Consider the following 27782-nt stretch of genomic DNA (forward strand, 5'->3'; position numbering starts at 1 on the left):
CCCCCTGTGACACTCACAGCAGCCCCTCGCTCACCTCTCTCACTGCATTTCTCCCCCTCGTGCACTTTTGTGACACCCCCCCCGACTTCTGTCCCTCTGGCTTTCAGAATATATTCTGCCATGGTTTGACTTTAGTATGACCTGTCAGTGCATCAGCACACAGAATGGTTGCAGTTACAGAAGGAACATGGGATGATAAAAGGATTGTTACTTAAGGGGAGGTTGTCATTCAAGGAGACTAGAGAGATAGTCTTACACGTATAATGCAGAACATAAATTATTCTATATGCTGTATCAAGTGTATTATCCACACACATGTATTTCCAAAAAGTTGGGAAACTCACTTTTAGAACAGGTAGCTATATTTCCAAATAATATAGTTAATATATTTTTCTTTGCCTCCGAACACCTCTCCTGGTGTTTTAAATTTAAAGCTATGAATTCAATTGTTAATCATGAGCTGCCAATTTCTGGCCCTACTAAGTGTCCTAAAAGTCTGTAAACACAAAGAAAATTATGTGTGTGTGTGTGTGTGTGTGTACACAGGCACATGCCCTGCCTTGATCCAGAAAAGATTTCAGGCTAACTTTCAAAATACATGAGCATGTACTTTTTGCCAGTGAAGAGTGGGGCTCCAGGATCAGGTAAGTGTGCCCGTGACAGTAGCAGGCACACTGATCTCTAAGTGTTCAATCGGTCCTTGCTAGAAAAGGAACAAGGATAGTTATACTGTTCATAGTTTCTAGGGTGCTGAAAATTGACCACAGTTGCTCAGGAGAAACATAACCGTTGTTGGTTCTGTGATCAGGCAGATATTTCTCGCAAGGCAAAACAATGTGTTGAAAATGAGTTCTGGATCACCAAGGAAATAAAGTGAAGAAAGTTGTCTCAGTTTTCTATTGTCACAGAACAAATTCCCACAAAGCTAGCAATTAAAATGACATGTATTAGCTCACAGTCCTGCAGGTCAGAAGCTCTGCACAGACGGCTGGGTCCTCTGTTCAGTGTACTGCAGGTTAATACCTGAAATCAAGGTGTCAGCCAGGCTGAGTTCCATCTGGACACTCTAGGGGAAATCCTGCTTTCAAGCTCAATCTTGTTGGAAGAATTCAGTTCCTTGTGGTTGTAGGACTGAGGTTCCCATTTCTTTGCTGCCTCTTCAAACTTGCAATAGCACATCAAATCCTTCTCACTTTGAATCTCCGATTCTCTCTTTCTCACTCCGTCTCCCTTTCTTTCTCTCCCTCTTTCTCTCCCTCTCTCACCTCCAGACCCAAATTTAAAGGTCTCCTGTAATTAGGTTAGGCCCATCAATATAATCTCCCTCTCTCAAAGTCATCTGTGACATATAATGTAACCTAATCACAGGAATAACTCACAGTCCCTGCGATTATGCAGGGCTCATATACCAGGGGCAGGAAATCTTGGGGCCCTGTCTTAGAATTCTGCCTGCCACAAAGGCTTGAAAGGGCCCCTCCAGCCCTCCTGGTGTTTGGGAGTTGAAGATGGAGGAGGAAACAGAGCAGACAAGCTATCCCAACTCAGTCCAGAATTCCTAAATACCCACATAATATAGAAGCCCACTCCCAGTGCTGGTCCTTGAGAAAGCAATGCTGCCCTGCCTCAAACAGCTTTCCTCCCCCATGAGCTGACAAGTTCTTGCCCTATATTCAGCCTGATCCCTAACTCCCTACCTGCTTCTCCTGTCTTCTGATGGAACGCCTCCAGAAATTCTGCCCACCCCCACCTCCCAGGCCACATCAGCCCTGTGACCACCCATCCCAGGATCTCTAACCATGGCCACCCATCCCAGGATCTCTAACCATGGTCCCTCATCCCAGGTCCATGGGCCCTAAGATCAGCTCCAAAGTGAGCTGAGGGAGATGCATTCATCAGCTCTCTCGTCTGCCAAATGAAGGGTGTAGAAGTGAACATAAGCTCACTGCACTGTTGCTTTTATTTTTTTCTTTATTTCATTAAGGCCAGGTTTTGCTTGAAAAATGATTAAAAGAGCAGCTTGACATGAATTTGTTGGAAAACTGAGGATAGAAAAATACGGACAAGACTCCAAGCATATTAAGTTAATCCAGATGAATGTGGCACAGCAGACAGTCCATTTGTGGTCCTGAGGTGTATATTTATAATACAGTCTGCCTTAGCAGAAAAATGATCTAGCCGTAGGGACAGGGCTGAGAGAGCCTCCAGAACTACCTTTTGGTCACATCTCTTTCTCACAGCCCGCCAAGCATGTCCCTTTATTGACCTCTTTGTGCTTCATGTTTCTGGTCTGTAAAGTAAAGAATCAAATATTAGACAATCTGCTAACATAATTCTTAATAATAAAAGGTCAGAGGTTAAAAAACAACTAACAATATAAATAATAATTGGCCTAAGTTAGAGCACTTACTATGCGCCAACCTTCATGCTAAGTGTTGTACGTGCTTCATCTCATTTAGTTCTCAGGAGAACTCGTGAGGTAGTTCTATTCTGGCCTCCATTTGTTAGAAAGGAAAACTGAGAATTAGTGGAATTGATTGCCTGTCTCTGAGACTCATGGTATGGGGAGGAGCTGGCAGAGAAAGGGGAGCACCAACCAGCTCGAGCTCTCAACATCATATTGTATACCTGCCTATCACAACCTCCATAAATGCCCAGACTGTCCATCTGTTCACTCCAGATTCAGGAAATTCAACATCCATTCCTGAATTTTTCATCTCTTTGCAAAGTAGGAATACAACATTAATTGGTTATTATACTATATAAAATCATCTTTAAACCAATGGCTAAGATCAATTTTTGGTTAAATACCAGAGTAGGAAACAAACTGTGAGAATGACATCATCAAGATGCTGGTATAGGAGACCCCATCTCTGTCCCCCTACAAAGATCAACAATTAGACAGCTATCCACTAACAAACACAGCTCTGGGAGATCTGTGGAGTCCACTTAAGAAACTTTAGCAACATAGTCAACAGAAAACCTGAGAATGATCACACAAGAAGAGAAGGAAGACAGCTTCATTTGCTTGCATCATCCCATTCCCCAGGCTGGCACTGCTCAGCACCAGAAGAGAACTCCCCAGCTAGAAAGAGTTCTCCTCACTAGGAAAGGGAAAGCAGAATGAGCAACCAGCTTCTCCAGGCTTTGGGGGCATCACACAAAGGTCCTTCTTGGCTTTCAGTGCACCCAGACCAGCAAAATCAAGATGGCTAAGAACAAGGAAGAAAAGCAGGATCTACCAATAGCCGCCATGAGGTGGGAGTGATGGTGGTCCACAGTGGCCTGCTCTATAAACAAACCCAGCAGCTTTTACCAATGAAGAAGGAACCAATGATCAGCACACCTGCAGTGGAACCACTGCAGATTTTAGCAGCTTTTGCCCCACAGGTATTCGCGTTTGCTCATGCAAACTATCTGGGTCCCTCCCTGCCCCTGCCAGAGCCTGGGAACCACAACAAGAGCCACCCCAGGCCTCTGAGGATGCACAAGTGTAAGATGCCATCCTCTACACCCTATGGCTGACCACCATCGTGCATGCACTCGGGGCTGGCTCCTCCAGCTGTGCACCTGCATGCTGCCAGCCTGACCCTTGTCATCAGCCTGCACTGTGTGCACACACTCAAGGGGAGACTGTACAGCCACAGGAGAGCACGACTAACAGCCAAAGCCCCCACAGCTGCTTGTGGGCCCAAATTAGGCACTGGTTTCTGTCACTGGCCTGCACCACTGTGCTTACCTGAAGCTAGCCCCTCTAGCTGTGCACCTGCACACCCCTCGCTTGACCCCCATTTCCAGTTTCCACTGCTGTGCACTCGTGGCAAGATTCAGCAGGAACAGTAGTATGTGCTGAAAGCCACAGCACCCACAGTTGGCCCCAGCCCTTGCTGCCTGCCTTGGCCCTCACCACTACATGTGTGTCTGCAACCGGCCCCTGCCACTACACAGCATCTGCAGCTGCACCTCACAGTTGAGTGTGTGCTCACCATTGGCTCTGGCCACCACCACTGTGTGCCCTGGTCCCTAGCTGCTGGACCTGGAGAGACTGCTGAAGACCACAGTAGCCCTGGCAGCCACAACAGATGCCCCCCAACAGTGATCAGTGAACCAAAAAGTTGTCAATGCTGTAAACCCCAACAGCCTGGGCCAAAGAGACACTGTGTCCCCCCTAGACTCAGAGCTTCCAAAAGCCCCTGCAGTTAGCACCCTGCAACACTAGACCTGAGGTCACAGCATGCTCCAGCATGTTCCCACCCACAGGTGAAAGTCTTCCCTTACCACAGTTAGTCTATAGAGTCTGGAAGAGATGATTGCTTCTTAAATTGCACAGACCCCTATGCAAGGCTACAGGGATCATGAAGAATCAGGGAAATGTGATTCCACCAAAGGAATACAGTAAACCTCCAAACTGGCCCCAAAGAAACAGAAGTCTAAGAATTACCTGGCCAAAAATTCAAAATGACTGTTCTAAAGATACTCAGAGAGATACAAGGGAACACAGATATGTAATTCAACAATATCAGGAAAACAATACAAGAATAAAGTAAGAACTTTAACAAAGACTTGGAAAACATAAAAAAGAACTAAACAGAAATTTTGGAGTCGATGAAAACAATGACTAAACTGAAGAATACAATAGAGAGCAGACTTGACCAGGCAGAAGAAAGAATAAGTGAGCCTGAAGACAGATCAATTGAAATTATCCAGAGGAGCAAGAAGAAAAAAAGAATGAAAAAGAGTGATGAAATCTACATGATCTATGGGATACCATCAAAAGAACCAATTTACAAATTATTAGAGTTCCAGAAGGAGAAGAGAGAGAAAAGGCAGCAGAAAGCTTATTTAAAGAAATAATGGCTGAGAATCCCAAATCTGGGGAGAGATTTGTATCACCAAGTTCATGAAGCTCACCAAACAAAATCAACTTTAAATGATCTTCTCTAAGACACATAATAATAAAACCATCAAAAATCAAAGACAAATTGAATTTTAAAGCAGCAAGAGAAAAACTTGTTAACTTATGAGGGAACACTCATAAGGCTATCAGCAGATTTCTCAGCAGAAACTTTAGAGGCCAGTAGAGGGTGGGATGATATATTCCAAGTACTGAAAGAAAAAAACTGCCAACCAAGAATACTTTACCTGGCAAATGTGACCTTCAGAAATGAAGGCAAAATAAAGACTTTTACAGGCAAACAAAAACTAAGGGAGTTTATCACCACTAGACTTACCTTACAAGAAATGCTTGAAAGGAATTCTTTAAGCTGAAATGAAAACATGTTAATTAGTACCATGAAAACATATGAAAATGTGCAACACACTGATATGGGTAAGTATATAGTCAGATTCAGAATAGTCTAATACTATAATATAGTGGAGGGTAAACCACATAACTTTAGGATAAAGGAAAAGGACAAGAGTATTTAAAATAACTGTAGCTACAATAATTTGTTAATGGATACACAATATAAAAAGAGGTAAATTGTGACATCAAAAACATTAAAGACAAGGGGAGTAAAAGGGTAGAGTTTTGTATACAATCAAAGTTTAGTTATCAGCATAAAATAGATGATTATATCTATAAAATGTTTTCTGTAAGCCTCACGGTGACCACAAAATAAAAAGTTAAATTGGATTCACAAAAGATAAAGAGAAGCTCAGAGCATACCACTATCGAAAATCATCAATTCACAAAGGAAAGCAGTAAGAGAGGAAGAAAGGAACAAGGGAACTTCAAAATAGCCAGAAAACAGTTCTTAAGATGGCACTAGTAAGTCCTTATCTATCAATAAGAACTCTAAATGTATGTGGATTGAATTCTCCAATCAGAAGACATAGAGTAGCTACATGGATTTTTTTTTTAAAGGCACAACTTATGTTGCCAACAAGAGAATTAGCTTTAAGGGCACACATAAGCTCAAGATAAAAGAATGGAAAAAGATATTCTATGCAAATGAAGCCAAAAAAGGGCAGGGGTAGCTATAATTATATCAGACAAAGTAGACTTTAAGCCAAAAACTCTAACAAGATACAAAGAATGTCATTATATAATGATAAAAGTGCCTATTCATCAAGAAGATACAACAATTATAGATGTATATGTACCCCCAACATTGGAGCCCCAACATATATTAAACAAGTACTAACATATCTGAAGAGAGCCACAGGCAATAATACAATAATAGTAGGAAACTCCAATTCCCTAATTTCAACAATGGATAGGTCATATAGATAGAAAACCAATAAGAAAATGTTGGACTTGAACCATACTTTAGATCAAATAGAACTAATGGACATATATAAAACATCCCATCTAGCAGTAGCAAAATACACATTGTTCTCAAGCACACATGGAACATTCTTTAGGACAGATCATGTGATAGATCACAAAGGTAGCTTAGCAAATTTTAAAAGATTGAAATCATACCAAGTATCTCTCTTCCAACCACACAGGTATGGAACTAGAAAGCAGTAACAGAGGGAAAGCTGGAAAATTCACAAATACATGGAAATTGAACAACACATTCCTGTACAACCACTGGGTCAAAGGGAAATCCAAAGATACCTTGAGACAAATGAAAATGGAAATATAACATAATAAAACCTATGGGATGCTGCAGATATGGTATATATATATATAATGGAATATTACTCATCCATAAAAAGGAACGAAATTGGGTCACTTGTAGAGATATGGATGGACCTAGAGTCTGTCATACAGAGTGAAGTAAGTCAGAAATAGAAAAACAAATATCATATATTAACGCATATATGTGGAATATAGAAAAATGGTACAGATGAACATATTGCAGGGCAGGAATAGAGATGCAGACATAGAGAATGGACATGTGGACACAGTGGGAGAAGGGGAGGGTGGGATGAATTGGGAGATTAGGTTTGACATAAATACACTACAATGTGTAAAATAGATAGCAAGTGGGAACCTGCTGTATAGCACAGGGAGCTCAGCTGGGTGCTCTGTGATGATCTAGATGCAGAGGATGGGAGGGAAGTCCAAGAGGGAGAAGATATATGAATACATATAGCTGATTCACTTCATTGTACAGCAAAAACTAGCACAACATTGTAAAGCAATTATACTCCAATAAAAAAAAATCTGGGATGCTGCAAAAATGGTTTTAAGTGAGATGGTTATAAAAATAAATGCCTACAGTAAGAAGAAAGAAATATATCAAATAAATAAGCTAAATTTATATTTAAAGGAACTGACAAAAAAAAAAAAGAGAAAACCAAGCCCAAAGTTAGGAGAAAGAAAGATATAACAAAAATCTGAGCAGAAGTAAACTAGAGACCAGAAAAACAATAGAAAAGCCTAACAAACTAAAAACTAATTTTTTGAAAAGATAAACAAAACTGAGAAATCTTTAGCTACACTAAGAGAAAAAGAGAGAAGACTCAAAATCAGAAATGAAAGAGGAGACATTACAACTGATACCACAGAAGTTCAAAGGATAATAAGCTACTACTATGAACAATTTTACACCAACAAGTTGGATAACCTAGAAGAAATGGATAAATTCCTAGAAACATACAACCTACTGAAACTGAATCATGAATAAATAGAAATTCTGAACAGATCAATAATGAGTAAGGAGACTGACTCGGTAACTAAAAAGCTCCCCAAAGAAAAGCCCAGGACCAGATGATTTATCAATTATTTCAATCAAACATTTAAAGAATTAATGTCAATCCTTTGCAAACTTCAAAAAAATTGATGAGGAAGGAACACTTACAAACTAATTTTACAAGGCTAGCATTACCATGATACCAAAGCCAAGTAAGGACACTACAAGAAAAAAAAAAAAAAAAAAAAAACTACAGACCAATATCTCTGATGAATATAGATACAAAAATTCCCAACAAAATATTATCAAACATAATTCAACTGTACATTAAAAGAATCATACAATATGACCAAGTAGGATTTATCCCTGGGATGCTAATATGCAACAGTATGCAAATCAACATATGCAAACCAATCAATGAGAAACACAGAATGAAATAAAAATCAAATGATTATGTCAACAGATGCAGAAAACACATGATGATAAAGAACATAGAGCAAATAGGGCATAGAAGGAACATACCTCAAGGTAATAAAGGCCATATATAACAAGCTCAGAGCTAACATCATACTCAACAGTGAAAGGTTGAAGGCTTTTCCTCTAATATCAGGAACAAGACGAAGGTGTCTAGTCTCACCAACTCTATTCAACATAGTACTGGAGTCCTAGCCAGAGTAATCAGACAAGAAAAAGAAATAAAAGACATACAAATTGGAAAGAAAGAAGTAAAATTGTCTGTTTGCCATAACATGATCTTATATAGAGAAAATTCTAAAGACTATACCAAAAAACTATTCAAACTAGTCAATTAATTCAGGAAAGTTGCAGGATACAAGATCAACATACAGAAATCAATTGTATTCCTATATATTAACAAAATATAAAAAGAAAGCAAAAAATCCCATTCACAGTAGCATCAAGAACAATGAAAAACTTAGAAATGTATTTAACCATGTTATAATTATATATTTCCTTAGTGACCCATCTTTGATTCAGTAAAGTTATTCAGAAAAAAAAAATACATTTAACTAAGGAGGAAAAAGATCTATCTGTACACTGAAAAGTACTCAACTTTGATGAAAGAAATTAAGACACAAATAAAAGATATTCCATGCTCATGGAGTGAAATAATTAATTTTTTTAAAATGTCCACACTACTGAAAGCCACCTATAGATTCATTGCAATCCCTATCAAAATTCTAATGGCATTTTTCTCAGAAATAGGAAAAAAAATCCTAAAATTTGTATGGAGCCACAAAAGACTCCAAATAGCCAAAGCAATTCTGAGAAAGAAGAACAAAACTGGAGGTATTACGCTTTCTGATTTCAAACTATACTACAAAGCAGTAGTAATCAAGAGTATGGTACTGGCATAAAAATAGAAACAGACCAATGGAACAGAAATGAGAGCTCAGACATAAACCCTCGAGTATACAGTCAACTAATATTAGACAAGGGAGCCAAGAACACTCAGTAGGGAAAGGATAGTGTTTTCAATAAATGGTATTGGGTAAACTAGATAGCCACATGCAGAAGAATGAATTAGACCCCTGTCTTACACCACTCACAAAAATTAACTTGAAATGGATTAAAGACTTAAATGAAAGACCTGAAACCATAAAACCCCTCAAAGAATACATAGAGAAAAAGCTCCTTGACATTGGTCTTGGTAACGATATTTTGGATATAACACCCCACAACAAGCAACAAAGTAAAAATTAGTAAGTGGGACTCTAGTAAGTCCCACATACAAAAGAGTTCCATTCTGAGAGCACGTTTGTAAAGTCCAATTGTTTGTAAGTCCAGCAAAGCTAGCCTAGGTACCCAACTAACACAATCAGCTATATGGTACTGTACTGTTTTAGGTTTACAATACCTTTCACACAAATAATACATAAAAAACAAACAAACACAAAAAATAAAGAAACCTTTTTTTTTGGCCACGCTGCACAGCATGTGGGATCTTATCTCCCCAACCGGGGATCGAACCATCGCCCCTTGCTTTGGAAGCAGGTAGTTTTAACCACTGGACCTCCAGGGACATCCCAAAGAAAACATTTTAATCTTATAGTACAGTACCTTGAAAAATACATTATTACAGTACAACAGCTGGCATACAGGGGCTGGCATCGAGTGAACAGGCAAGAAGACTTACTGACTGGAGGAGGGAGAGGAGGTGGGAGATGGTAGAGCTGAAGGATCGTCAGTAATAGGAGATGGAGGGCAAGCTGCAAGTTCACTCACACCTGACATTGATTGAACAGGTTCTGGTTCCTTGCTGGATTCAATTCTATCTACCCTCTTGAAAAACTGATCCAGTGATGTCTGGGTAGTAGCTCTATTTTTCTCATCATAGATGACACAGTAGCACTGGATTGCACCCTGAACGGCTGCTGTAACCTTCATGTACCATTCTACGTTCGGGTCCTGTGCCTCAGCATCTAACAGTGCCTCCTCAAATAAAGAAAATCCTCTTGCTATTTCCTGCATCATGAATCTCTTCAGTTACTTCTTCCTCTTGTCTCTCTTAGTCCTTTCTCTGGGCCTCCAATTCCATCAGGTCTTCATTAGTAAGCTTCTTATGTTGCACAACAAGGAGTTCAGTGAAGTTGTCCTCTTGCAGATCTAGCTCCAGCTTCTTGCTGAGTGTCACTAAGTTGCTGAAGATCTCTTTGGACTCATCTACCTTCTCAAATCCAGGAAAACCACGAACAAACTGTGGGCAAAGGTTCTTCCAAACCCCATTCACAGTGATGGCCTCACTCCACTCTCGATTATTTTCACATTTGTTTCCATCGTTACCATTTGGCGCTTCTTAGCAGTACCAGCTACATCACTGCTGCTTTGACGCTTGCTTCCAGACATCCTGGGCTTGAAATAAAGATACTGTACTACTGTACTCTATACAATACAGCAAAGTACACAAAGCACAACCACTTGTAGAGGATGCATGCACGTGACAATGTACGCCAGACACGTGAACTAACTTACGTAATTGAATGTGCGAGTGCACGTTCGCATCTTTGAAAGTCTGCAACTTTAAGGTTCATATGTAGGGGACTTACTGTAACCTTATATACACTTCTGCAGGCCACCAACAGATTAGGGGTTTTTTTTACGTAAAAAAAAAAAGTATTTAATTTCTGCAAGGTGTTTAACTAATGAATACATTGTAATTTATCTAACATTCCTTTATTGATTAACCTTTAATTTCCCCTCCAATCTTTTGCTTTATATAAACAAACCTACAATAAATTTCCTTTTATACACAGTATTTCACACACAAATAAGTAAAGCTGTGATAAGCTCCTAGACGTGAAATTAATGGTCAGTTGCCAGCTTTCTTGGGTGTATGCGTGTGTATCAATTAACATTCTCCCCAATGATGTATGAGGCTCCCTGTGTCTCCACACCTTTATCCACTGTACCAGTTAAGAGCCAATTAGACGCCATACCAATTACTTAGAGTTTCATATGAATAATTGTTAAACAGGTATAAAGCTGTTAAGAAAACAAGAAGAGAATCCTAAGGTATCAGGGAGGTAGCAATTGCAAAAACAGCCGCCATCTGTAAGGCTCGAGGAGCAAGTGAAGAGATTGAAATAATCAACTTAGAAGCTTAGAGGAGGGACCTCGCAGTATTGAAACGCAGACCTCTTTGGAGGAGGATTTTATTCAGCCGTGCTGTGAGCTTGGAGGAGGGACCCCATGGGAGCGGACCTGACTTCTGAGAAGGTTACTGATGCTTCACTGAGATGGAAAAGGTCAGACTGAATCTTAAAGTGCTGGAAAAAACCCAAAACTGGATTCTGCTGCTGCAAAGGTGAAGCATTGACGCTGCAGGTGGAAACAGTTGCTGGGCTAACGTGGACCAGCACAGGAAGCAGAGAGGGCGGAGCTAGTCCCTTCTTCCTCTTTCAGCCTCCTTCTTTCACTGTGGCGTCTCCTATTGGCAGTGCCTGCGCAGGCGCCAGGTGGCAAAGCAGAGACGGGGTGAGCAGTCTCCGCTCCAGCGTCACAGTTTAGAAGGGTGGGAATGGAGTCGAAAGACAGCTCAAAAGCTGGCAGGTCGCGCTGGTAAGTTCTCAGACTTTTTGCTCATTGCCACCGTGACAGGTGAAAACTGAGAGCTTGTAGTTTTGATTGGCATTTTTTCTTATTGGGCCTGAGGCTGAATACCTCTTGATTTTTAGAATTGTTTGATTTTCCTTTATATGAATTGTCTTTTGATATGCTTTGTTCATGCTTCTTTTCCTTTGGTCGTCGTTTTTGTTTCTTAGACATGAAAGAAATTGGGCTTTTGAATATAATGTGAGTTGGAAATACTTATGCAGGTTTGTCATTTATCTTTTGATATATGGTGGTTTTTCCATGTATGCATTTTAATTTTTTCCAGAGTTGAGTTTATTAATGTTTTCTTTTGTGACTTCAGGGTTTATCTTAACCTGTAGGAAGATCTTTTCAACTTTGATATTTTAAAAATGTTCTTCCACTTTTTCCCTAATGCTCTTATGATTTTGGTTTTAAATTTTAAATATTTGATCAATTTGGAATTTTTTCTATTATATAATATGAGATATTGCTCCAAATGTGTTTTCTTCTTCTGGATTTACTATCCAGATGTCCCAACACCATTTACTAAATAATCCATATTTTCTCCACTGATTTGAAAATTCACCTTTATTATAATTCCTGTATGGTTTTTAAAAACATTTTTGGTCTATTTCTGGACTTTCTAGTCTATTTTGTTGCTATGGCTATTCATGTACTAGCACCACACTGTTTTAATTACTCTAGCTTCATTATATTGTTAAGTATCTTCTATAGCATTTTTTCCTCATTATTTTCCCCTTTTAGAATCCAGTTCTTGATTTTTCTTTCTCCCATAGGAAAATTTGAGTCGGCTTCTCTAATTTTAAATCCTATGTGTAGTTTCATTGGGATCACATAAAAATATAGATTAAGGAAGTGCTGAAATTGTTATGTTGAAATTGTTATCATGTCAAGAACATGGTATACCTTTCAATATCTTTTTCTTCTTTTGCATATTTCTTCAGTATATCCCCAGGTGCACGTACTACCTTTTTTCTCCTCATTTGTAGTCCTGTGCATCTTGACTTGGTGTCTTCCCACACCCCAATTTTACCTCCAGTGCATATGGAGGCCACACTTCATATATTGTGCTCAGAGTTATAGATATCTTGTGGTTTTATTGAAGATGGAGTTTGCCTTTTTGTTTTTCTTTTCCTTGTTGATTTTGGGTGATTCATGAGATGATAGGGCGAACAGCTTTTTCCTCTCATTTAAAAGTTGGATGCTGTTTCATTTACATGGTCAAATACTCTGGGGTACCATCATATTGACTGCAAGAAATCCAGTTTTTATCACCAAATATTTCTGGGAATCTCTGGAATGCGAAATAGTTACAAATATGCTCGGAATATCATTGCCACCTCAGCTGGGCATCTGTCTCTCAGGTAGTTCTCAACCATCTGCAGTTAGCATTTCTCTGTCTCAAAACCAGGTGTTACCCCTTTCACCTATCCCACCTGTTTTCAACCTGGGGTAAATATTTCCCTGGGCATATATGATGGCATTCCCAGGAGTAACAGGAGCAATGATTCCAGATTCTCAGTTTCCATATGTTTGCTTTGCTGAAATTGATCTGCCTGAGAATTGCCCGTGGTCTGTAGGTTCTCTTTTCCAACTTCTTTCACCCTTCCTCTTTCACACATAGTTAAGGAAAGGCATCGGTCTCACCCATTCTAGATCTTACTATGTGCATTGGCTTGGGGGTGGAAAAGCATCTAGGGAGCAACCAAGCAGGCACTTCAGGATCCTGGTGCTTGTTGAGAAAGTGAGTGGCTGCCGTGATTGCCGTGATTGCCATTTGCAACTCAGGTGGTTCCAATTCTTGGCTCTCATTAGAGCCGAAGGAAGACTTAAAGGGATTGTCAGTGGATAGGCAATGTAAATTAATTTTTACTGATTGATTACTATGTTTTTGTTTTGTACATAGCTTGTAGAGATTTAAAGAAAATGAAGGACATTACTATAATAAAGCTGCTTGTATTTGCAGCTACTTCTATATATGAACAGTTGTCTCAAATGTGTACATAAGAAGGAATAAAACTGGTGATAAATTGTCTCACTCTAGTAATAAAAAATGTTCATCTGTGTAGATATAAACTACTTTCTTTTATTACAGTATAGTTAATTTACAATATTGTGTTTCAGGTATATAGCAAAGTGATTCAATTATATATACATTTTTTCAGATTATTTTCCATTATAGGTTATTACAAGATATTGAATGTAGTTTCCTGTGCTATACAATAAATCCTTGTTGCTTGTCTACCTTATGTAGTTTGTATCTGTTAATCACGTGCTCCTAATTTATTCCTTCCCTCTCTCCCTTTCCCTTTTGGTAACCATAAGTTTCCTGTGTCTGTGAGTCTGTTTCTGTTTTATATATACATTCATTTGTATTATTTTTTAGATTTCACATATAAGTGATTTATAATATTTGTCTTTCTTTGCCTGACTTACTTCACTTAGTATGATATTCTCTAGGTCCATCTATGTTGCTGCCAATGGCATTATTACATTCTTTTTTATGGCTGAGTAATATTCCATTGTATATCAGTACACCACATCTTCTTAAACCAATTGTCTGTTGGTGGGCACTTGGTTGTTTCCATGTTTTGGCTGTTGTAAATAGTGCTGCTAAGAACAGCGGGGTGCATATATCTTTTCTAATTAAAGTGTTTGTGTTTTTCTGGATATATGCCCAGGAATGGGATTGCTAAATCATGTGGTACTCTATTTTTCGTTCTTTAAGGAATCTCCACACTGTTTTCCATAGTGGTTGCACCAATTTACATTCCCGCCAACAGTGTAGGAGGGTACCCTTTTCTCCACACCCCCTCCAGCATTATTATTTGTAGACATTTTGGTAGTCATTCTGACCAGTGTGAGGTGATACCTCATTGTGGTTTTGATATAAATTTCTCTAATAATTAGCCATGTTGAGCATCTTTTCCTGTGGTTGTTAGCTATCTGTATGTCTTCTTTGTAGAAATGTATATTTAGGTCTTCTGCCCATTTTTTGATTGTTTGTTTGTTTGATATTGAGTTGTATGAGCTGTTTGTATATTTTGGATACTAACCTTTTGTTGATTTCATCATTTGCAGATACTTTCTCCAATTCCATAGGTTGTCTTTTCATTTTGTTGATGGTTTTCTTTGCTGTGCAAAAGCTTATAAGTTTGATTCAATCCCATTTGTTTATCATTGCTTTTAATTCTTTTGCCTTGGGAGACTGATCTGAGAAAACATTGCTATGATTTATGTCTGAGAATGTTTTGCCTACATTTTCTCCTAGGAATTTTATGGTGTCATATCTAATATTTAGATCTCTGAACCATTTTGAGTTAATTTATATATTTGGTGTGAGGGAGTGTTCTAATTTCACTGATTTACAGGTAGCTGTCCAGCTTTCCCAACACCACTTACTGAAGAGACTGTCCATTTTCTCCATTGTATCTTCTTGCCTCCTTTGTCATAGATTAATTGACCATAGGTGTATGGGTTTATTTCTGGGCTCTTTATTCTGTTCCATTGATTTATATGCCTGTATTTGTTCCAATGCTACACTCTTTGATTTCTGTAGTTTTCTATCATTGTCTGAAATCTGGAAGGGTTATGCCTCCAGCTTTTGTTCTTTTCCCTCAGTATTGTTTTGACAATTCTGGGTCTTTTGTAGTTCCATGTAAATTTTAGGATTATTCTAGTTCTGTGGAAAATGTCATGGGTATTTTAATAGGGGTTGCATTAAATCTATAGATTGCTTTGGGTAGTATGGCCATTTTAGCAATATTAATTCTTCCAATCCAAGAGCATGGGATATCTTTCCATTTCTTTGAATCATCTTCAGTTTCCTTTATCAGTCTTTTATAGTTTTCAGCATATAGATCTTTTACCTCTTTGATTAAGTTTATTCCTAGGTTGTTGGGTTTTTTTAATGTGATTTTAAATGGGATCTTTTTTTTTAACTTTCTCATTCTGGTATTTCATTGTAAGTGCAAAGAAATGCAATAGATTTCTGTATGTTAATCTTGTATCCCGCTGCTCTGCTGAATTTGTTTATCAGTTCTAGTAGTTTTTGTTTGGAGACTTTAGGGTTTTCTGTATGTAGTATCATGTAATCTGCAAATAATGGCAGTTTTATCACTTCCCTTCCAATTGGGATACCTTTTATTTCTTTTTCTTGTCTGATTGCTGTGGCTAGGACTTCCAATACTATGTTGAAGAGAAGTGGTGAGAGTGGGCATCCCTATCTTGTTCCAGATTTTAGCAGGAAGGTTTTCAGCTTTTCACCGCTGAGTATTATATTGGCTGTGGTTTGTCATAAATGGCTTTTATTATGTTGAGATATATTCCCTTTATACTCACTTTGAATTTTATCCAATGGAAGTTGAATTTTATCAAATGGTTTGTCTGAATTTTGGATGTTGAATGGATGTTGAATTTTATCAAATGGTTTGTGTACGTCTCTTAAGATGATCATATGTTTTTGTCTCTTCTTTTGTTACTATGTGTTGTATCACATTGATTTGCCTTATGTCATACCATCCTTGTGACCCTGGAATGAATCCAAGTTTATCATGGTGTATGGTCCTTTTTATGTATTGTTGGATACAGTTTGCTAATATTTTGTTGAGATTTTTTGCATCTATATTCATCAGAGATGTTGACCTGTAATTTTCTTTATTTGTAATATCTTTGGTTTTGGTATCAAGATGATGGTGGCTTCATAGAATGACTTTGGGAGTTTTCCCTCCTCTTCAGTCTTCTGGAATAGTTTAAGGATTGACATAAGTTCTTCTTTTAGAATAGTTTGAGAAGGATTGGTATAAATTTTTCTTTGTATGTTTGGTAGAATTCCCCAGGGAAGCCATTTGGTCCTGGACTTTTGTTTGCAGGGAGTTATGTTTGTTTGTTTTTTGTTTTGTTTCTACAGATTCTATTGTGCTTTGTGATTGGTCTGTTCAAATTATCTGTTTCTTCTTGACTCAATTATGGCAGGCTATATGTTTCTAGAAACTTGTCCATTTCTTCTAGGTTGTCCAGTTTGTTGTCATAGTAGTCTTTTATGATTTTCTATATTTCTGCAGTATCAGTTATTATTTCTCCTCTTTCATTTCTTATTTTGTTTATTTGGCTCCTCTCTCTTCTTGGTGAGCTTGGCTAGAAGTTTGTCAACTTTTTTTGTCTATTCAAAAAAGCAGCTCTTGGTTTTATTGATCTTTTCTATTTTTTAAATTTCTATTTTATTTATTTCCTCTCTGATCTTTATTATTTCCTTCCTACTGCTGACTTTGGGTTTTGTTTGTTCTTTTTCCTGTTCTTTTAGGTGTTAGGATAGGTTGTTTATTTGAGATTTTTCTTGAGGAAGGCCTCAAGATTGTTTCTTGAGGAAGGCCTGTATTGCTATGAAGTTGCCTCTTAGAACTGCTTTTGCTGCATCCCATACATTTTGTAAGATTGTGTTTTCATTATCATTTGTCTCAAGGTATTTTCTGATTTCCTCCTTGATTTCATTGTTGAGCCATTGGTTTTTTTGTTTTTGTTTTTGTTTTTTTTTGCGGTATGTGGGCCTCTCACTGTTGTGGCCTCTCCCGTTGTGGAGCACAGGCTCCAGACACGCAGGCTCAGAGGCCATGGCTCACGGGCCCAGCCACTCCGCGGCATGTGGGATCCTCCCCAACCGGGGCACGAACCCGTGTCCCCTGCATCGGCAGGCGGACTCTCAACCACTGCGCCACCAGGGAAGCCCCGATCCATTGGTTTTTTTAATAACATATTGTTTAGTCTCCATGTGATTGTGGGTTTTTTTCCTCTTTTTCTTTCTGTGGTTGATTTCTAGTTTCATACCATTGTTGTCAGAAAAGATGCTTGAAATAATTTCTATCCTCTTAATTTGTTGAAGCTTGTTTTGTGTCCTAGTATCTGGTCAATCCTAGAAAATGTTCCATGTGTACTTGAAAAGAATTTGTATTCTGAGCTTTTTGGATGTAATGTCCTGCAGATATCAATAAGTCCAATGGCTCTGTTGTGTCTTCTAAGATCTCTGTTGTCTTATTGATTTTCTGTCTGGAAGGTCTGTCCATTGATGTCAGAGGGGTATTAAAGTCTCCTACTATAATTGTATTCCTGTCAGTTTCTCCCTTCATGTCTGCTAGTATTTGTTTTATATATCTAGGTGCTCCTATACTGGGTGCATATATGTTAACGAGTATAATATCCTCTTCTTGTATTGATCCCTTTATCATTATATAGTGTCCTTCTTTGTCTTTCTTTCCAAACTTTGTTTTAAAGTCTATTTTCTCTGATATGAGTGTTACTACCTCTGCTATCTTGTTGTTTATATTTGCATGAAATATCTTTTTCTATCTCCACTTTCAATCTATCTGTCTTTTGGCCTAAAGTGGATCTCCTGTAGGCAGCATATTGTAGGTTCTTAGTTCATTTATCCAATCTACCATTCTGTATCTTTTGATTGGGGTATTTAGTCCATTGACATTTAAAGATATTATTGTTAAGTATGTATTTATTGCCATTTTAAACCTTGTTTTTTTTTTTTTTTTTTGGTACACGGGCCTCTCACCGCTGTGGCCTCTCCCACTGCGGAGTGCAGGCTCCGGACGCACAGGCTCAGTGGCCATGGCTCGCGGGCCCAGCCGCCCCACGGCACGTGGGATCCTCCCAGACCGGGGCACGAACCCATGTCTCCTGCATCGGCAGGCAGATTCTCAACCACTGCACCACCAGGGAATCCCACGTTTGTTCTTTTTATTTTTCCTTTTGTGGTTTGATGGTTTTCTTTTGTATTAAGCTTGAGTTCCTTTCTTTTTTATTTTTGTGAATCTATTGTATATTTTTGATTTGTGGTTACCTTGGTTTTCAAGTGTAACCCATAGCTATATCTACTTGATTAGACTGATAGTCATGTAAGTTCAAACATGTTTTTTTTAAATCCATATTTTTTAACTCCCCTCTCCCACATTCTGTGGTTTTGATGCTCTATTTTACATCTTCATGTTTATCCTTTTACTATATAGAGGTTATGATCACTTTTACAAAAATGGTTTTATTTTTTAATCTATGGACTGGCTTATTTAAGTGATCTTCTGTCCTTTTATATATTTGCCTTTCCTATTGTGATTTTTCCCTTTCCTGTAGATTTTTGCTTCTTTCCAATTTAGAGAATACCTTTCAATATTTCTTTCATGATAGGTTTAGTATTACTGTATTTTTTAGTTTTTGCTTATCTGAGAAATTTTTTTTCTCTCCTTCTATTCTGAATGATAATCTTGCTGGGTAGAGTACCCTAGGTTGCAGGTTTTTCCCTTTCAGGACTTTGAATATATCATGCTACCCTCTTCTGGCCTGCAAAGTTTCTGTAGCGAAATCAACTGACAGGCTTATGGGGGTTTCCTTGTAACTGACTGTTTTTCTCTTGGTGCTCCTCTCTTTATGTTTAACTTTTGCCATTTTAATTATGATATGTCTTAATGTGGGTTTGTTTGTGTTCCTGTACCTCGATACCTGTTTCCTTCTTTAGGTTTGGGAAGTTTTCAGCCATAATTTCTTCAAATACATTTTTTCATTTTCTGTCCCCTTCTCTCTTTCTTCTCCTCCTCAAACCTGTATTATGTGTAGATTGGCACACTTCATATAATCCCATAGATCTTGTTCATTGCTTTCATTTTTTTCATTTGTCTTTCTGTCTGCTGTTCTGATTGAGTGATTTCCATTATTCTGTCTTCCAGATCACTTATTCATTATTATGCACTATTTAGTCAGCTGTTCATTGCTTTTAGATCAGTTTTTATCTTGGCAACTGAGTTATCTAATATTGATTGGTTTCTCTTTATAGTTTCTAGTTCATTGTTACAGTGATCTGCATTTCTATTGGTAATATTTATTAATTCCTTTAGTGTTTCTATTACTTCCTTTTTCAACTTGGGGTCCAGTAGCCTGGAGAGGTATTTCATTTTTGTTTTCTCAGGGGATTTTTCTTGTTCTTTTAATTGGAAGTAGTTCCTCTGCTTTTTCATTTCTGTCTCTATGAATTTAGGAGAAATAGTTGTCTATTGTGGTCTTGAAGTGCGGTTTTTATGTGGGAGCATCCCTGTGTAGATTGTGTCAGTCCAATATTTTTGGTGTGAGGGCTATTTCCTCAGTGTTCTGACCATTATCCCCTTGATAGGAGGTGTGATTCATGTGGTATCCAGAGCCTGCAGATGTTGGGTGGGTCCTCCTCTTTGCTGCATGGCTGTCATAGCCTTGTCAGGGGCAGGGTCTGCTCCCTAATTGTTGGAGTAGAAGCCCTGAGGGTTGGGTTTTATAAGGTTCCATTGCTGTATGTCCTATGTCCCCAAGGAGGTGAGCACAGACTCCATTGAGGCCCTTGTGGTCACAGCAAACCTATGCGCTGTGCCCGTGCAGGTTATCTGCGGTTTTGCACATAAGCAGCCCAAGGTCACATCCCTTCCTCTGTTGTGTTCATCCCAGACCCTAGTGCTAGGCTGACAGTGGGGCCGGAGCATCGTGACTGCAGGCATTGAGGTGGTTGTGCTGCTGCCTGGGACCCAGGCTGCCTCTATGGTAGGGCTCTCCCTGGACCTTTTCACCGAGATCTGGCTCCAAGCTGCCATGTGAGGAGTGCACCCACCAGGAAAGGAACCTCTGCATACTCCTCCCCAGGGGCTGCCCACCAGGGAAACTGGTATGTGAGTCCATTATCAGTCTTCCGCAAAGCCCGCCAACAGCCAGAGTCGCACTTTGCTGTGAACACACTGACAGCGGGGCTTCATTGGCGGACCCGTGCCCCACCCGGCACCACTCTGATAGTAGGGCTCCAATGGTGAACGCACATCCTATCTCAAGTGCACTAACCGTGGCAGCCTGGACCACACTCCAGGCCCTCTAGGCTGTCTCCGTGCAGCTAGACCAAGTCCTCTCCCAGGGTGCTTCCACCCGAGTTTTAGTGCCTAGCTGATGCCTGTACTAGCAGCCCCACCCAGCATGCATTTTGGGCTGGGAGGTACAGAGAGGTGGCAGCCATCAACACCAGTCTCTCTCTGCCCTTATTGCTAGCAAGCCAGCATGCAGACACTCCTTGCAAGTGGAGTACAGGCTCCTCCAGCTTCCTATCTGTCCCAGCAGACCTCCCAGCAGACAGGGATTTCTCAGAGCAAGAGCCTTCCTGTGCGGACACTCCCCCTTCACAGATCCCTTCCAGGAGCACCAGTCCCATCCTGATGCCTTTTTTTTTTTTTATCCTACCCAGTTACATGGGGATCTTTCTTGCAGCTTTGGTTGTATAAGGGATCTTCTGCCAGTTTCCGGTTGGTTTTCTGTGAGAATTGTTCTGCATGTAGATGTAATTTTCACTGTCTTTGTGGGGGAGGTGAGCCCCACACACTCCTGCTCCACCCTCTTGATCCCCCCCTCCCAGAAGATTCAGCCTTGAATCTGTTAAACCATTTGCCAAGTAGGCTTGGTTGTGGAAAAAAGTTGCATGCAAAACACGGTGACACTGTGCACTGCGTCTAAGAGGGGACATCATGACCCAGTGCCCGGTGCTTGGAATAACAACTGGGCATCAGACAGGCTGAAAAGCCGAGGGAATGTGCAGACCTGAGAAGATGAGCAATTCCCTGATGTTCCCCTCAGTCTTAGGTTGTTCCAGGGTGAGACTACTTTTCCTGCATCTTCACACCATTTTCACAGTCAGTAAATGGTGGAGCATATCTCTGTAATACAGCAGATTTCTGAACCTGAGACCAGCCTCTGGAACTCATCTTGAGCAAAAAGCCAGGATGCAAAACCTTCCCAAACATCTTTACTTCCTGGAAAATGTTTATCACCTGTTGCCTCCCCCTTTGTATCATCAGTCTGGCGCTGAGATGACTTGATAAATAACGTTAGCAAAAAGCCATGAGTTAGGGAAATGTTTATGAAGTTTTAAATGTGTGTCTCCCCTCTGAACTTAGTAGCTTCTGAAAAATATACATTATCTTCTTGTCTACAGGCTTGTTTCGATGCAATAAATATGAAGGACCTTTTTGTAAATACCTTGAATTTCCAGCAGAAAAATATTTAAATACGAGAGATCAAAATTATGTTTTAAATAAGAAGGAACAGATGTACTATTCTTTGCTATCATTGCAAGTTTAAGCTCATTTAGACTAGCATGAAATGTGCAGTTTAATCCTGCCTTTTAAACAGTGTAAAATCAAGGCTCTATTAAAAGTATACTTTTTGTTGTGCCCTCAAGGAACTTATGTTCTGAGATGGAACAAGCTAGATGTGGACATCTTTAAACTAGAGTTAGGAACAGTCAATTGTAATTGTCCCACATAGGCAGGTACATCACCGGAAGGGAGTGTGGCCAGCCTGCCCAAGTCTCCCATGGCCTTTGCCCAGGCATAGATTTGAAAATGAAGAAAAATCCTCAACATGAAGGGATTTTGAACCCTGATGAGGCCCATGCACATTGGCCACTTTGAGAGCTAGGAGAGTCGTCCAACCTGAGGATGCAGCCTCTGAACTGTTGACCTCTGCTGCTTGGGGTCAGCCAGGCAAAGAGAAGAGCAAACACAGACTGGGAAGGAGCAGGCTGTCCATTGTGAAGAGGGCTGATCCTTCAGCCCAACCAGCGTTCTGACTCACCCCATTCCGTATGTCACCCACATTTGTTCCCTCTGCTGGGCAGCCCAGCATCCCCGAAATGCCTCTTGCATGTGGGCCTAAAAGCAGACAAACTGAGAAGATTGGCACACGAGCTGCAGCCGAGCATGTAGGCCCACCAGGGGCACCTGCTTTACGAGGAGGTGTTCTCATAATCCCTTTGTATTCTCCTTGGGAGAAAGCTGTGAGCCCTAGTGATGCCCGGTCATTACTCCCAGTCTCATGTAAGGCAAGATGATGGTCACATCCAGTCACAACTCTTCCAGCATCAAAAATACTGAGAGGCAGTAGGAAGAGAGCAAGCCCACAGAACCTCGAAACAGAGAGACTTTGCGCAAGAGGTCATCGAGTTCTCCATTTTTTGCTCCTTCAGTACAGATTACCTTCTAAAAAGTGGACACTGTATGGATTTGCTTAATGCTCAGATTTGTATATTATTTTCTGCAAATATATAACGTATGCAAAGATAACCCTGCCTTTGAATAAATACTCAGAATCATTTCTAAGTAAAACTTGCCTAGAAGAGAATGGAAGCAGGGACTCTAGCTGCTTTGATTAATCCATTAACAGATAAATATTGAGCAGTGATGGAAAATAAAAGATTTTGGCAACCTGGTTTGCAAATACCTACTAGACGAAGATAACCCATGTAACAACTGTGTTCTGAAACATCCCAGGAAGGCAGTTAAATAAAGAGACCTCAGAATAGCTTCTTAATGCCATGCTCAGTCTCCTCCCTAATAAACAGAATTTCCTGGAAATCTCTAGGTAGTAATACAGATCAGAAGGAATGAAGACACAGCAGTTTAACGCTATACTTTGCTCATGGAAACATATTGTAATTACAACAGTAAACATCTATTGACCTATCATTCTACTGCCTTAGGGTCTGCTTTAATAAATACCTTTTGCAAATTTGAATGTGAAAAGGCCTTGTTTACATAAGTGGTTATAAAGGGCCTCTAATATTACAGTAGTTATTTTTGTTGATTTCCATTTCTCTGAAAAGTACCCCTCATCCCCACTAGCATTTCCCACTCTATTCCTGGGAAAGACATTAGGTTGCTAAAACCTTCTTTTAATCAGTAGTAGCCTCATGAAGTCACAATGCTACTGTCTTTGTATTCCGTAGCTACAGAAATAACTGTGATTAAGCATGTTTGTATTGAAGTGTAAGTATCTATTTCAATGCTTTTTTTGCTTGTCTCCCATTTTCTGTCTTCTTACAGATTTTTAAAAGTGTTGGCTCTGATGAGACTGTGCAAGGGCAAGGGAGTCGGAGGCTGATCAGCTTTTCTCTCTCAGGTGTGTATTGCTCATATGAAGGCCTTGTGGAGTGAATGAGAATGTCAGTCAACAGTCAGGAGACCCCTTCAATTTGACTCTTATCTGTAAGTTACTCAACATCTCTGTGCCTCAGTTTCTCCACCTGTAAAACAAAATTTTAAAATATCCGCTCCATTCCCCTGTTGCCTAAAAAATAGGCACAACCTAAAAGTTGAGAGTTATGTTTTATTTGGTGGGAATTTTTAGGACTTCAAGCTGGGGAGGTAGCGTCTCAAGTAACCCCAAGAGAACTGCTCGGAGGAGGCAAGGGTAGGGCTAGGATATATAGGAGTTTTTTGGTTTTTTTTAAATTTATTATTGTATTGGTTACAGCTGATTTTCTTTTTTTTTTTACATCTTTATTGGAGTATAATTGCTTTACAATGGTGTGTTAGTTTCTGCTTTATAACAAAGTGAATCAGCTATACATATACATATATCCCCATATCTCTTCCCTCTTGTGTCTGCCTCCCTCCCACCCTCCCTATCCCACCCCTCCAGGCGGTCACAAAGGACCGAGCTGATCTCCCTGTGCCATGCAGCTGCTTCCCACTAGCTATCTACCCTACGCTTGGTAGTGTATATAGGAGTTTTGCACAAAAGGGCAGGTAGTCTGAATGTCAAAAGATTACTGTTAAGTAAAGAAAACCAGATGATCTCAAGTTAAAGCATTTAGTGCTTTTCTATGTTTGGGAAGATGCGAGAGTCTGCATTCCTTTGATATGCACCTCAGCTATCTGGGGCCAGTATCCTGTGTTTTCATATCCTGAGTTTCCTCAGGGCTCACCAACTCACCATGGGTGGTGGCTGCAGTCGCTGATGACTGTGACATCCTTTGTTTACTGATATGGCAGGAAACATTCCATTTCTCACCCCTTGACCTCATAAGGGTACAAGAGGATTCAATAAGGAATAGATGCATTCCTTAGATGAGTTGAGATGATGAGAAGAGAAGCTACCGTTCTACTTTTCCTTCATGGCTAACTAGCAGTAATTGAGAGTTTATAAAGTGGAGGTAGGGGAAAGCCTGAGGCAAGCAGCAGCTAGCAGACCCTTGGTCTAAATAAAATCTCACATGAAATCCAGTTGGTAAAACAGATTAAACACTGAGCTGCTCAAAAAAGTACACTTGTGGAAAGATCAGTGAAATCCAAAAAAAGCCTGTCATTTAGTTAATCATAATTAGTTAATAGTTAAGAGTAATTTAGTTAATTTTTTAGTTTTCATCATGTACCTTAGTTCTGTAACCTGTTAACAGTAAGGGAGACTGGGTAGACTCTTCTATGAATCTAAAGTAATTTCAAAATTAAAACTATAAACAAAAACTGAGTTGCTCTGCCTAAAATGATATACAGAGTTCAGAGCCCCATGCACTCAATTTCACCCTACGTGGTGTTTGTGAAGACACGATGGCATGAAACTGTAGGGCACAGAACTGTTCAGCACAGTTTGAAAACTATTGCTTCACTTATTATCAAACCAACAAATATTGTAGGCCATAAATATCAGAGATCTGAGATCACAGAAATGAAGTTCATGAGTGTCCTTGGGAGACGGATGGTCACCTGAGGCTTTTCACGTCTAAGTGAGCCCCCAGTAAAGCAAACGTGTGTCTAAAAATCCATTGATAAGTGATAATAACAAAGTTGATATACAAAAAGTCAGTCTCTTTCCTATATACCAGCAATGAACAAATGGAACTTAAGTTAAAAACGCAATACCATTTACATTATCACCTCCCCAAAATGAAATACTTAGGTATAAATCTAAAAAAATGTTGATATGTACAAGATGTTTATAGGGAAAGCTACAAAACTCTAATGAATTAAGTCAAAGAAGAACGAAATAAATGGAGATATATTCCATGTTCATGGATGGGAAGACTTAATACCGTAAAGATGTCAGGTCTTTCCAAACTAATGTATAGAATCAATGCAATCCCAATCAAAACTCCAGCAAGTCATTTTGTGAATTCTGACAAACTGATTCTAAAATTTATAATGAGAGGCAAAAGACCCAGAATAGCCAACGCAATGTTGAGGAGAATATCAAAGTTGGAGGACTGATGCTACACAACTTCAAGACTTACTATAAAGCTGCAGTAATCAAGACAGTGTGGTACTTGTGAAAAAAAGAAAAAAACAGAAAAATAGATAAATGAAATAGACTAGAGAGCCCAGAAATAGACCCCCATATAGTCAGCTGATCTTTGACATATGAGCAGAGACAGTAGAGTTGAGCAAAATAGTCCCTTCCACAAATGGTGCTGGAACAACTGGACATCCACATGCAAAAAAAACATGAATCTAGACACAGACCTTATACCCTGCACAAAAATTAACTCAAAATGAGTCATAGACCTAAATGTAAAACACAAAACTATAAAACTCCTAGAAGATAACATAGGAGAAAACCTAGATGACCTTGGGTAGGGTGGCGCCTTTTTAGATACAACACCAAAGACACAATGCATGAAAAAAAATTGATAAGATGGACTTCATTAAAATTAAAAACTTCTGTTCTGCCAAAGACAATGTCAAGGGAATGAGAAGACAAGCCACAGACTCAGAGAAAATATTTGCAAAAGGCGCATCTGATAAAGGAAAGTTAATCCAAAATATACAAAGAACTCTTAAAACTCAACAATATGAAAACAAACAACCCAGTTGAAAAATGGGCCAAAGATCTTATGATCTTGTCAGACATCTCACCAAAGAAGCTATACAGCTGGCAAGTAATCATATGAAATGGCACTCCACATCATATGCCATTAGGGAAATGCAAATTAAAACAGCGACTAGATACCAGCTGTGTACCTATTGGAATAGCTCAAATCCAGAACACTGAAAACACCAGATGCTGGTGAGGACGTGGAGCAAAAGGAACTCACATTTATTGCTGGTAGGAGTGCAAAATGGCACAGACACTCTGGAACACAGTGTGGTAGTTTCTTTCAAAACTAAACATTCTTTTACCGCATGACCCCATGATCACATTCCTTGGAAATTACCCAAATGGAGTAATTTTCATACAAAAACCAAACACAGATATTTACAGCAGCTTTATTTATGATTGCCAAAACTTGGAAGCCATCAAGATGTCTTTCAGTAGCTGAATGCATAAATAAACCGTGGTACATTCAGATAATGGAATATTATTCGGTGCTAAAAAGAAATGAGCTATCAGGCCATGAAAAGACATGGAGGAATCTTGAACGCGTATTACTCATTGAAAAAAGCCAGTCTGCAAAGGCTACGTACTGTATGATTTCAACTATATCACACTCTGGAAAAGATAAAACTATGGAGATGATAAAAAGATCAGTGGTTGCTGGGAGATAGGGGAAGGAGAGATGAATAGGCAGAGAACAGAGGATTTTTAGGGCAGTGAAAATACCCTGTATGGTACAGTAATTATGGGTACACGTCATGATGCATTTATCAATGCCCAGAGAGTGTACAATGCCAAGAGTGAATTGTAACGTAAACGATGGATTTTGGGAAAAGAAGTGAAGTATCTCTCAACTGTGATTATGATGTGTCGATGTAGGCTCATCAGTTATAACCAATGTACCACTCCGGTAGGGGATGTTGATAATGGGGGAGGCGATGCATGTGTGGGCAGGCAGTATATGGGAAAATCCCTGTACTTCCTTTTAATTTTGCTGTGAATCTAAAACATTAAGTCTTAAAAGAAACCCATTGACAACATTAGCATGTGTCTGTGTAGGTTTAAAAAGAAAAGAAAAAAGAAGAAACTCAATACTTTTGTATTACTAGGACAGAAAACTAACAACTCCTGATTTGTTATTCTTATGTTCCCATTGAAATGCTTGATAACAATTATTTGTACAAACCTTCAGAAACAGTAGAAACGAGGAAAACTACTCTACTGTCTGCCAGAAGTGAAGAATTTTCACTAACCAAAGCTCACTAAAATCCTAAAGCCTAAGAGGGATGCCATACAGGAGGGACCGCATGGGGCTGGGGAAGGAGACGAAATATCCAGTCACTGGTTCCCATTTTGGCTCTACCATGTAGACATGGGCTCACAGACTCACCACAGGAAAGGAAACCACGCCCCCACCACCACCACCACCAGCTTGGTTCAAAA

The 27782-nt window shown here is 39.4% G+C and overlaps 1 protein-coding gene across 3 annotated transcripts in view; it reads left to right on the forward strand.

Moving 5' to 3' along the window:
• HECW1 (HECT, C2 and WW domain containing E3 ubiquitin protein ligase 1) overlaps window positions 1-27782 on the forward strand; it is a gene marked incomplete at both ends in the record, with an annotated part of 479237 nt that overhangs the window by 275953 nt on the left and 175502 nt on the right. For all 3 annotated transcript variants that reach the window (XM_082661880.1, XM_082661879.1, XM_082661881.1), the window contains one exon: window positions 23573-23648. In XM_082661880.1, coding sequence (XP_082518006.1) covers window positions 23573-23648 — 76 coding nt within the window. The remainder of the gene's footprint in view (window positions 1-23572; window positions 23649-27782) is intronic.

The sequence above is a fragment of the Grampus griseus genome (genome assembly GCF_964374135.1).
Source record: "Grampus griseus genome assembly, chromosome: 9".
Lineage (NCBI taxonomy): Eukaryota > Metazoa > Chordata > Mammalia > Artiodactyla > Delphinidae > Grampus > Grampus griseus.